Genomic DNA, 11,888 nt, shown 5'->3' with positions numbered 1-11,888 from the left:
AGGGGTCTCCAACCCTGCTCCCTTCTCCCAGTGTCTGCTTCCTGCAGACTTCAGCTCCAATCTTGCTCCAACACAATTGCCCTTAATTTTCAGGTAACCCTGAACTCCTTGATTAGCTGGTTATGGTGTTTAAATAGGGCTGGAGTTAAACTCTGCAGGACGGTAGCTCTCCAGGAGCAGGGCTGGAGACCCTGATTTATGACCTTTTGCATATTTAAACAAATGGAAGTGTGTTTAAACTGATTTAAAAAAGCCATTAGAAAAATTTATTTGTGCTGCTAAAATAAACACTAGCTAGTGGTCACGGATCCTGATTAGTGGTAATCTCTGGATTACTTCATGTTAATCTAGGTCAGTTAGTCCTTTATGCTTATAACTGAGTTCAGTATAGAAGTTTCTCAGTTCTTCATATTTTGAAACCACTTCACCCTCATTTTAGGCCAGTTTTGCAATTATGTGTGATCTCAAAGGTAATTTGTCAATTTTCAAACCTCACTATAAATAAAACAAATGTTCTCTGTGTTTGGTAATACATGAACCAATAGGGGGTTACCCACTTGAAAATGAGTACATTAGGAGGTTATCCCGTCTCAGTGAACAGGTCATGGCAGAGCAACTCAATAGTTTCAGATTTAATGCATTTGAATGGCTGGCTGTCAGTGAAGTTCCACCTACATGTCTGTAATTCCAACAGCTTTTAAGACAGTAATGCGGATAATGATTTGGCTGCAGCCTTGGGTGGATTTGGAGGATGTTCAGTCACCGGGGAGGATAGTTGGGAGCTGTCTGCCATATATCGTTCTGGTATGCACATGGAATATCTGCATTCTTTCATTTTTAGTAGAAAGTGGTTGAACTGGTTTCATGTTGTGTGAGTAGAGTGACGCATGGTTGTACAAATGGGGCAACATGAAACTCAGGTGCTTGGAGGGAGTCACTCAGAGATACACCACACGCTGGCCAAGAGCAGGAACCTCAGGTAAGACCTTGAGCTACAATACTTAAAGAAACATTGTGGTTTTAAATGCTGGTAGCAGTAGAAGTATGTTTGAAGTGGATTAATATATTTACTGTTTGGAAACAGTGGATATGTATCAAAAACAGCCTTTATTAAGTGCACAGTGAACCTAACTGGAGAAGTAATTCTTAAACACAAGCCCAAATTGACTATAACTATGAAATGTTTTAAATTGTTCAAGCGTGACAGTTTTAAATCAAATCCAAGAGCTAAATGTCTTAGATTGACAATAATTTATTGACATTGGCGGCATGTGATCTTGTAGTGATTTGTAAGAGTTTCAGGCTACACATACAGTTTTCAGTTTTGAGTTCATCATTTATGTCATTTTATATGTTTGCTCTGACTTGGTTACAAAGAACAAGTCACTATTTAGTTTCTCAACACACTTGATGATGCTTCACACAAAGCATTTCACCAAACCTGTTTAACAATTATTATACCTCTTAAAATCATGTTCAGTTCATATAATTTACGGTGAAATCTACAATTAAATAAACTGAAGGACTCTAAACTTATGAACTTTTTATGTTATTATGATTATTCAAACGTGTACGTCACATTGTTTTCCTGATGCTATACACCATATTTACTGTGACCTATCAGCATGCTCACGGTGGTGAAAAGCTATTCAAGCTAAGGGCTGCTAAAAAGGGACATTCAAAGCCAATTATCATAATGACGCTAAGCTTCTCCCATAGGGATCGTTACCTTTGTTAGGTTACTAGCCATATGCATGTGCTACAGTGCACATTCTGTCTTCCATATCTAAAATAATTAAAAACTTGCATATCAACAGTGATCAGCTTTGGTAATGACTGAATAATTCCAAATACTTTTACTAATTATGTAATCAAATAGTTCATTAGTCAACTGCAAATTAAGCGGTTTACAAAATATCTAATTTGCCCTCATTCTAGTTTAATGGGCATGTATGAGCTTGTCAGTGTTGTCAAGACAGCAGGAGATTCTAGAAAACATGTTTGGTTTCTGTCACACTCCCTCTGATGACATTCCATTCAGCTTATATGTAGAAAAAGGATTTGTTCGATAATCTTTCAGTATGTGTGGCTATAAAGTACAGCAATAAAGGTGTTCCTTGGTTTTTGCATCATTTAGATTATGTAAATATGAGTGTATTATTTTGGTTTCTTTGCTTTGCATTATGCTCGTGTTTCATATTAAGCCATTTGAAAGGTGTTCATGAGATGATGAACCAATGTGATCTGGTAAAGGGCAGAAGTTAAAGTCCTGCCCAGGAAGTGTTAGTTAAGGCAGGTCCCTACTGTTAGATAACTGAATTAGATTCTGGACACTGTATTGCTTCTGTTTTTGTTTACTGTCACTGTGCTAGTTACTTTTGCTATGACTGTGTTTCGGCCTTGGCTTTTTATGGCATTTATTGTACAAAACATTCACAAAGCTAGCTCTGAAATACAAAGGCAACCACTGTTATCAACAATATGGCAGATAGTTTTCCTAACCTTGTTGCATAATATAGTATACAATTAACATGTGCTTGTCTGAATAACCAATAAATGATCTTTGCTTTGCCGACATATCGTTCCTTAGTGAACAATGAGAAGGAGTCTCTAGCAGAGTGTATATTCACACCAATCTCGGCTAATAAGTGCACAAGAGGACATTTTCAAAATGGACTACCACGGGTCTTCGGTGGACCAGGTCCAATCACAGACGAGTGGTGCGGAGAGGGTGTCTAGCAGCTGGCATAAGCCCACTCATTCCAGGAGCAGCAGCACAGCATCCTCACGTCACTCACGGCTGGTTTGTACCATCTGCTTGTCATGAATGCACTCAAACTCTGGTTTCTTCAACTGATATTTGGACACACCTAAATATTTTCCTTAGAAGTGCATAGGTGTAAAGCTAGCATAAAGAGTTCTGCCTTTGGATGTTTGAAACCTGTTGCCCAACACCTGACAAATGTCCCATAAGATAATGTGAAGGCCAAACCAAAGAATTTATGTGTCTTACCGAGCTCAACAGTTGCATTTTGTTTATAAGGGTTATATGTGACACATTTTAAATGGGATACGCCCTGTTGTATTTGAACTGTAATTGCCTTTTCCCTATGTTCCTAATAGAACATTAAAGACTGGGAAGTAATGGATGTCTTTCCAGCGGATTTGAACCTCACTGCTGAAAACATGCAGGATGTGAATACTCCAGGAATCTGTGAAGGCTACTTGATGAAGAGGAGAAAGAGGCCTCTTAAAGGGTGGCATAAGGTATGAGGAAAAAAAAAAATAGGTAGTTGTTGGTACAAACATAGAACTGTGAAAATCCAAAGAGATTTAAAGTTATACTTTTTTACAGAGATACTTTGTCTTGGATAATGGTATCCTACGATATTCAAAAAACCAACATGATGTAAGTATGCAAATAATTCTTTCTTTACCACCAACTGTAGATTTTGGATCCAGACTCTTAACAATGAGGGATTTACTTTTCCAACAGTTTTCCAAAGGGAAAATGCACGGTGCACTGGATGTCAGTCTCGCAGTTATGTCAGTAAACAAAAAAGCAAGACGAATAGATCTGGATGCTGGAGACATCCTGTATCACATGAAAGTAAGTCATTGTATTGTTTGCAATGAGTGAATGGAACTGATTAATTTTTGTTTTAAAGATATGATTATATGGAAGCTTGGATAAGGTAAGAATTAAATAAAAGGGAACTGTGACTTTGCGTTTATATCTCACAATTCCAATTTTTTTTTTTGCAATTTCGTGAGCTATAGATTCAGAATTGCAAGATGGAAACTTGTAATTGTAAGAAAATATAATTGCAAGATGGAAACTCAGAATTCTGAGAAAAAAAAGTCAGAATTGTGAGATACAGAGAACTGAATTGCAGATGTAAAAGAATTGTAAGTAAAAAAGTTGCAATAAAAATCTTTTCCTTAATTGCAATCATATATCTCACAATTCTGAGTTTAAATCTTATTTTTTTTTCTGTGACTGTTTTCTTTAAACCATCATCCGGTGGATTATGATATTTATTTATCAAATAATAAACCAAATAAAATTACTGTCAAAAATGTCAGCTGAACCTAATTTACTGTTCTAATTAGGCCAAGACTCCAGATTTATATTACAAATGGGTCACCAAGCTGAGTGCCCACAGGATGTATAAGAAGAACAAGGCTGCGAACGTTCACAATGGCTTCCTCCAGGCCCTGTCCCATGCCAGTCATTTATCTCCCAAAAACAGTCCCATGCAGGACATGGTGAGTAAAATGGTTCCTACATTGACTTCCTGTAGCCCTCTAAATCACCAGGGATTAGGTGAATGTGTCCTCACAGCTTAAGAACAAGAAGAATTAGTGATTAGACTTGGGCTAGTCCCAGATTGTAATTTTATCTGTAAATGCACACTAATGCATGCTACGGTGAGTTAATTATGTGTTTGTCTGATGGAAATTGCAAATGAATGTCTTTTGAACAATTCTAGGGCACGTCTTATGTCGGTGAACCTCTGCCGTGTGTCAATCCCGCCATCAATGGGAAAGTGTCAGCTTGGCTACAGACCCAAGAACCTGACATCTGTGCTCAAGGTACAGTGGTTTTTTAAAATACTAGTAAAACTGTAACAAAAGGATGCATAAGTAGTCAAAGATAAAAAAATAAAATAAAAAAACGCACCTTGGTGTTGTTTATAGAGCTCACCCGTTGTCAAATGGAGTTGACTGAGCTGCAACAGCTGGTCCAAAAGTTGCACTCTCTAGAGTCGGGCCAAATGGTCAATAACGGAGACCTTCAGAGGATCATCAGCATGCAAGTTAGTAAAAGGAGCAGGCTTAAGACAGGCCTTTACTATAATGACTTTCAAGTAAGCGCTCACACATGTGTTTGACCCATAGAATCTTCTCCTTGACAAGCCCAAGAAGAAGACTGGCAAAATTTGGGGTCATTCTCGCACTCTGTCTCGAGTTGAGGCTCTTGGAATGGTGAGGCTGCTGAGTTTACACTCTCTTTGACTTTAGGATGTCTTAGATAAAGCCTTGGGAGCAATCACATTTTTCCCCCTCAGGGGTTGCCCTGCCATTGGGATTGTTTCATGTTTTCCACAAAGGTTTGGAAGATATTATGGAAATGATTCCATATTCATGTGCAGTTTCATCCCAAAGATGTATTTTTATTTTAGCTTTGAATACTGTAGTCAGGCATTTCTGTTGTGCTAATGTGTAGTAAGCATTAGAATTTCAAAACCCCCAGTAATTTAGTCAACTCCTTTTTTTACATCAAGCCGTTTCGTGGGATTACTAAATCGGTAAGTCAACACAAGACACAATGATTGTAAATTCCTTGATGCTTTCGACACATTGTACCGAGTATCAAATGTTTTACACCATGTGGTGGTCCTGTTCAATTTTTTCACTCAAGTTAGGGCTTGGGAAGTCTCTTATTCTCACAAAGGCTGAATTTATTTGATAAAAAACTTCAACAACAACAACAAAAAAACAGTTAAACCTGTACCATTGTTAAGAATCATTGCAATTAAAAACAACTGTTTTCTATTTTAATATTTTAAAAAATATATTTATTTCTGTGATGGTAAGGCAGAATTTTTACTTCAGTCTTTAATGTCACATGATCCTTCGGCAAGCATTTTTACATGCTGATTTGGTTCTCAAGAAACAGTGATGCTTTGTTTTCAGTACTCTTTGATATATAGAAAGCTCAAAAGAATAGCATTTAGTTGAAATATAAATTATTTTTGACCCTATAAATATCTTTACTCTCACTTTTAATCAGTTGAATGCATCTCTGATTAGATAACAATAACTCCTACTTCTTATCTACCTACTTTTCTAATGCAGTTATCATCAAGCCACCTGAACAGTTCTTCTCATCTTGGAACCTCCGTCTCGTCCATCCCCGATTATGTCTCCACCCAGGCGACCCCATCAACCCCCACCTCATCAGAAAACAAGAAACTCCACCAAGACATCTGCTCCATGTCCTTGAAAGGTATAAATGGATAAGAGTAACACCTTAATGATTTCATAGTTGAAATTTAAACCCAGTGAATGCTTATTTGCTGTATTAGATGTACTGTATAATGTTGAAGGTCAGCACTGTGTCTTCTTCCGTATAGTCCATGCCTCTCTGCGTACGGCACATGAGACTCTAGCTCAGGAGCGCCAAAGGCTGCAGGAAGCCTGGTCCAGCAGGGAGCTTCAGCAGACCACCTCTGCCCAGATCAACAACCTCTGCAGCCTGGCTGAGGTCACAAGGACTTACTTACTGTATTACTTTACTATAGTGCTTCACTATTGCCTTAAAATTATCTGCATGCTTGCAAAGAATAGATTTATTTTATGTTATATTGTTATTAAAGAAGCTAAAAGCTCTATACCATAAAGCAAACACCCTTTCTAGTAAATGCTTTAATACAGTTGTTCTCAACCAGGGGTTTCAACAAACTTCTAAAAAAGACTTGAAATGATTTGAAATAAGACAAAACAAGCATTAAAATAAGTTAATAAATAATTACAAATTAAACCACTTTAAATCAAGATCTTTCTTATTTTAAAGGTTCATTGAAAAATTAAGTTGTTAAGTTGCCCTCTAGTTGTTCCAAACCTGTATGAGTTAAATTTTTCTGTTGAACTCAAAAGAGGGTATTTGGAAGAATGTTGGTAATCAAACAGTTACTGGTCCCCATTAACAAGTATTTTTCTTTCCATACTATGGAAGTCAGTGGAGACCAACAACTGTTTACCCACATTCTTCAAAATATCTTTATGTCTGACTAAAAAAAGAAACTCGGAAAAGATTTGGATCCACTTGAGGCTGATTTTCATTTTTGGGCGAATTATCAAACAACTGGAGAAGTCATAGGGCCTTTGAATATTGTTGTGGACAATGAGTGGCCTTAGAGACAAAAAGGTTGAGAACTACTGAGTTAATAGTTTATTTTCAATGCATATTACATGTTATGTTTTACTGCATAGATGTATGTGTGTGTATATGTGTATCTTCAGTTAGATGTTAAGTCCCGTCACACCAAAATCCACAATCTCTCGGTGTCCTCCGTTTCCTCAGAAGAGTCCTTCCATACTGTGCTACAAAGGAAGGTGTGTCACTGTCTACCCAGAACCTACTCAGCCTGTTCCTATTTTTGTCTCTTTCTTTCCCTCCTCCACCCTTCTTTATTCTGTTTACAGGTGGATGGGTTTCACCTACTTCATAGGCTAACAGGCTCTAATCCTCTCATAGTTTTCTCTTTATAGCAGTATGATGCAATCATGCTCACATTTTCTGACTACATGTCTGTCTCTGTTTCACTCAGTCCGGGTCAGGCCGTAGTTTTTCTTTCCGTGCGCCATCGGTGGCTGACTCAGCTGCAGAGTATTTTGACGCATGTGATGAGCTTATGTGTGCAAGCTCTTCTGAGATGTCCGATGAGTCCGGTCTAAGTGACGGATCCAGTAATTCAGAGCCTGATGAGGCTTATGGTTAGTGAAAATTAAATGTGGTGTTTAGATGTCCATATATATGCTACTATTCAAAAGTTTGGGTTCAAGTTTTCAAAGTTTTTTTTTAGGAATTACTTTCAGCAAAAATGGTAGTAAAGAAATATGAAATATGTCCATTTCAAAGGGTGTTCTTTTGCAATGCTGAAAAAATGTATCACAGTTTCCACAACTGTTTTTAACTGATATTAAGAGGAAATGTTTCTTAAGCACCAAATTCATGCAAACTAGGAGACTTCTTTCAAAAACTTGTATAAAAAATATCGACCCCAAATTTTTGAACTGTAGCCTACTTTTGTTCATGTAATCTAATACACTGTATTTTTTTACTTTTCCTTATGAACTCATCAGCAATGGCTTCACGCAAGTACCGCGCCAGCCTTTCAAAGGCACCACCAAAGCTGAACACCATAAAGAACACTGGACGTCGTACTACGTTGCCTGCAGTTTGCCCTGACAACAGCCATGTAGGATTGATGACTATCCTCTACAACAACATAGGCAAGGATCTGTCCCGTGTCTCCATGCCAGCAGCTCTGAATGAGCCTGTGTGCCTGCTGCAGAGACTCTGTGAGGAGCTGGAATATTCGGACCTACTGGACACTGCCAATCATACCGATGACCCCTACCAGAGGATGGTAATAGTTACAGACTTCAGCAAAACTGCATATGTCTGAATTATCACAAAAGGAGTAATTCATTTAGAAGAGAATAAATGAAATAATAAATTATGACTACTTCTGTATATATATACCACCATTCAAAACATTGGGACTGGTAAGATTTTTTTATGTTTTTGAAAGAAATCACTTGTGCTCACCAAGGCTACTTTTATTTTTTTATAAAAATAAAACAGTACAATTGTAAATTATTATTGCAATTTACTGAAAAAAAAATTTAAATTTCATTTCATATACTGTCAAATAGAATAATATAATAATTTTCTATTTTAATATATTTAAAAATGTAATTTTGGCACAACTGCATTTTCAGCAATCATTACTCCAGTAATTATTCTAATATATTGATTTGATGCAAAAAAACAAAAACAAAACAACAAAAAAAAAAAACATTCAAACAATCTTCTTGTTATGTTGAAAACATTTGTTCTTTGATGAATAGAAAGTTCAATAGAATAGCATTTATTATAATCCCATTTATTTATTTATTGTATTGTATATTTCTTTAAAAAAAGGTTGGAAATGTATTTTTTTTTTTCTCGTCTCTGTAAAGGTTTATATTGCTGCTTTTGCCATATCTGGCTATGCCACGGCTCAGTATCGCAACCGCTACAAACCTTTTAATCCAGTTCTGGGAGAGACATTTGAGTGTATCAGAGAGGACAGAGGCTTCCGTTACATTAGTGAACAGGTAATTAATAATCACATCTGATCATACATCAGATACGTTTGCTGTCAAGCAGTTGTTTACTGTGTGGTTTTGTGTTTGCCATCAGGTTTCCCATCATCCACCAATATCTGCGTGTCATGCAGAATCAGACAATTTCAACTTCTGGCAGGGTAAGTTTTAAAGTCTGCGTGGTCTCATTATGAACTGTATGTTTGAATTTGAATCTCATAATTTTTTTTTATCTTACATGCTGAGAGCAGACCAGAGATGGAAGAACAAGTTCTGGGGCAAATCTTTGGAGATCATGCCAACAGGGATGGTGAATGTGACTCTAAAAAAGCAAGTATCTGTTTTGGTATCAGCTGAATTTGAATTCCAATGTTTAAGAAAAATTCTAAACTTTGCTCTTTGATAAACCTTACTTGTAGATACGGGGACCACTATGAATGGAACAAAGTGGTGACGTGCATCCACAATGTCCTCAGTCAGCAGCGATACCTCGAGCACTACGGCGAGGTCATTATTCGCAACTTGAAAAGCTCGGTCTGTACTTGTAAGATCACATTTGTGAAGGTGTGTTCAGTTTTGATTGCAAATTTTGTTGTCATTTGATTCATTTTGAGTACATATAGATGAAGTCTTTGTACAAATGCGGAAAATGTTTCCCCCCTCTCTCAGTCACGTTATTGGGGTTCAGATGGTTCCAAAAACGAAGTTCAGGGTCAAGTTCTTGATGAGTCTGGTAATGTCGTCCATCGTTTCGGTGGATTTTGGCATGAAGGGATCTTTTGTGACACCCTTCCAAATCCACAGTGCATCTGGAAGCCAAGTGAGTAGTCATCTTTCCTCTATTTTATTGAATATTGTCGTCGTATTTCAAGTCAACCTGAAACGCTGTTTGCAATCCCAAATGACTTTTGATTTCTGCATGAAACAGAATTGATTTTATCCATTGGGAATTATCCAGAACTAATGCATTGGATTAGAAAATGCTAAATGCCTATTTGGATATTGGTCAGCATTATGTAATAACTATTTTTAATTTTGCCATGTACTGTCTTCACATATTTAGGTGGTTGAAGTCATCAGTAGTTGTGTAAACTTCTATAGTGTTGAACAGAAACCACAACAAATATAATATTTTTTTTTATCTCAATTTGCCTCTATAACAAACACATTTTTTTTTTGATTTCTATAACTTTCCAAATAAGGAAACAAATATTGAGGTATAGATTATGTTGTTTGGAACAGTAAAAGATGTCAAATTTTTCATCGCTCCCTCAGCCGTTTTGTTGTAAAAACTCACGCAGTGGCATTTGCTGGTTTTCTGAAATGTAATATCATGTATTACATGTATGCAAGCATTGTGTTATTGTAAATAAAAGTCATAGTTAATGGTTAGTTAATAGTGAGAATTGGACCCTTAAATAAAGTGTGACCAGGAATGTATTGGGTCTGTATGGGGTCCATTCTGATTTTGTGGCTGAGAGATGTATCTCTGTGTTGGCAGATGTTGTCAGAATGTCTGTGCTTCCTTACAGATCCACAGCCCAAGAACTACATGCTTTACTATGGCTTCTCTAGCTTTGCAATCGAGATGAATGAGCTGACCCCTGACCTCAAGCCCTTGCTGCCCCTTACAGATACACGCTTGCGCCCTGACCAAAGGTGAGACCTTCCTAATAGACAATGAGAAATAGACTCACATTGGAGCCAGAACTATGAAAAAAAGTCCATGAAACTTTTCTTTATTTAGATCATCTGTTTTAAGTTTGCTCTCTGTTGGTGCTGTTAGGCTTCTTGAGGAGGGAAAAATAGAGGAGACCGATAAAAAGAAGGATGAAGTGGAGGAAAATCAAAGAGAAAGGAGGAAGATTCTTGCCAAAAGAGGAGAGGAGCATATCCCTCGCTTTTTCAGGTGAGCTGACATCCATCCCACAACTGATTTATTCATAAGAATTATAGTTGGAATGCTAAAATGATCTCATCTTACAGGAAAACTTTGGATGCTGCCGGAAGGGAAGTTTGGCTTTACAATGGAACGTATTGGAAGATTAGGGAGAATCCTGGGTTTGTCAATGTTAAAAACCTGGAATTATGGTGAAGAAGGCAGACTGGAGCAACACTGTGGACACTTAATGCCTGTGATAAATTCAGCTTGCACACAGTTTTTGAAAGACTGTACAAACTTGGAGCTTTTGGGAGCAATGATAAATTGCCAAGGGCTTTTGTACTAAACCGAATCCATTGAGCAAGGATGATGCTTTTACCAAGCAGCAAGATGAGGGATTCATTTTGAACATTTATATTTGTTTCGTGGTTGAGGACACAGAAACTTGGTGGACAGTTTGACCTTGTCTTCCTCTTTGGATAAAATATAAGCCAAAAGGTAAAAGAAGATGTATGCAATGTTCTGGTGATGTTTAGTTTTAACAATTGCACACACACATTTTTATGGATGATGTTAAATTGCTTTTCATTTTTTTCTAAGTACTTATGTGCTGATGGCAACAACAAGACTCTGGATAAAGAAAATTGATTATTTGATAATATGTAATATTCAGAGGTACGTTACCTCATAACTTTTTCTTCCGTTAACGTTAAGTTTATAAAAGGACCATTATTTCTCTTGCAAAGCCATATCTCATCCTAATCAGGATTGAGCAGTAAATTAATTATCTCTAATTTGGGCCTTCTATGACTTTTTACTGAAGGAGGTTTCTGAAATGTGCCCAAAGCACTTTTACATTGCACATCTTTTTTTTATGAACCAAATATCATATTTTGATTTTAGACAATAATGTTATATTTATTGGCATTTAAGTATGAATTAAGCTCACAGTTTAAACCCTATATAAAATGTGACATCAGAAACAACCATTCTGTGTAGGCCTGGATGATAAAAATCATTGTGTACAAATGTTCACATAATAATCGTGACTTGTATAGTTATTTAAAACAGCAATAAACAATTCAATATTATGTACAATATTAAAGAATAGAAAAAAAAGAATTTG

General features: G+C 36.8%; 1 protein-coding gene across 4 annotated transcripts; it reads left to right on the top strand.

Annotated features, from left to right (window-relative positions):
- Positions 1-699: 699 nt before the first annotated feature.
- On the top strand, positions 700-11,884 carry LOC128025338 (oxysterol-binding protein-related protein 6-like). Of its 4 annotated transcripts, XM_052611588.1 has the most exons (24): positions 700-804; positions 880-979; positions 2,591-2,803; positions 3,124-3,267; positions 3,356-3,409; positions 3,497-3,610; positions 4,114-4,269; positions 4,494-4,596; positions 4,702-4,820; positions 4,903-4,989; positions 5,289-5,312; positions 5,863-6,013; positions 6,141-6,271; positions 7,030-7,122; positions 7,338-7,503; positions 7,873-8,159; positions 8,755-8,892; positions 8,978-9,041; positions 9,132-9,210; positions 9,300-9,444; positions 9,550-9,700; positions 10,413-10,539; positions 10,667-10,789; positions 10,867-11,884. In XM_052611588.1, the coding sequence occupies exons 3-24, from the start codon at positions 2,672-2,674 to the stop codon at positions 10,973-10,975; spliced, it is 2,697 nt and encodes an 898-aa protein (XP_052467548.1). In that variant the 5' UTR covers positions 700-804; positions 880-979; positions 2,591-2,671; the 3' UTR covers positions 10,976-11,884. The 4 variants fall into 4 exon arrangements, with proteins under 4 accessions (XP_052467548.1, XP_052467547.1, XP_052467549.1 ...); XM_052611587.1 differs by having other exon boundaries at positions 732-979; XM_052611589.1 differs by lacking the exon at positions 5,289-5,312 and having other exon boundaries at positions 732-979.
- Positions 11,885-11,888: the final 4 nt, after the last annotated feature.

Source organism: Carassius gibelio, chromosome A12, assembly GCF_023724105.1.
Source record: "Carassius gibelio isolate Cgi1373 ecotype wild population from Czech Republic chromosome A12, carGib1.2-hapl.c, whole genome shotgun sequence".
NCBI classification, from domain to species: Eukaryota; Metazoa; Chordata; class Actinopteri; order Cypriniformes; family Cyprinidae; genus Carassius; species Carassius gibelio.
This window is presented reverse-complemented; position numbering and strand designations above follow the sequence as displayed.

Excerpts from the sequence above, each read along its gene's own strand:
- LOC128025338 (XM_052611588.1), top strand. The coding sequence starts at position 2,672 with ATGGACTACCACGGGTCTTCGGTGGACCAGGTCCAATCACAGACGAGT. Across the intron at positions 2,804-3,123 it reads CCTCACGTCACTCACGGCTG|AACATTAAAGACTGGGAAGT; the intron begins GTTTGTACCATC and ends TGTTCCTAATAG. Across the intron at positions 9,211-9,299 it reads GTGAATGTGACTCTAAAAAA|ATACGGGGACCACTATGAAT; the intron begins GCAAGTATCTGT and ends CCTTACTTGTAG.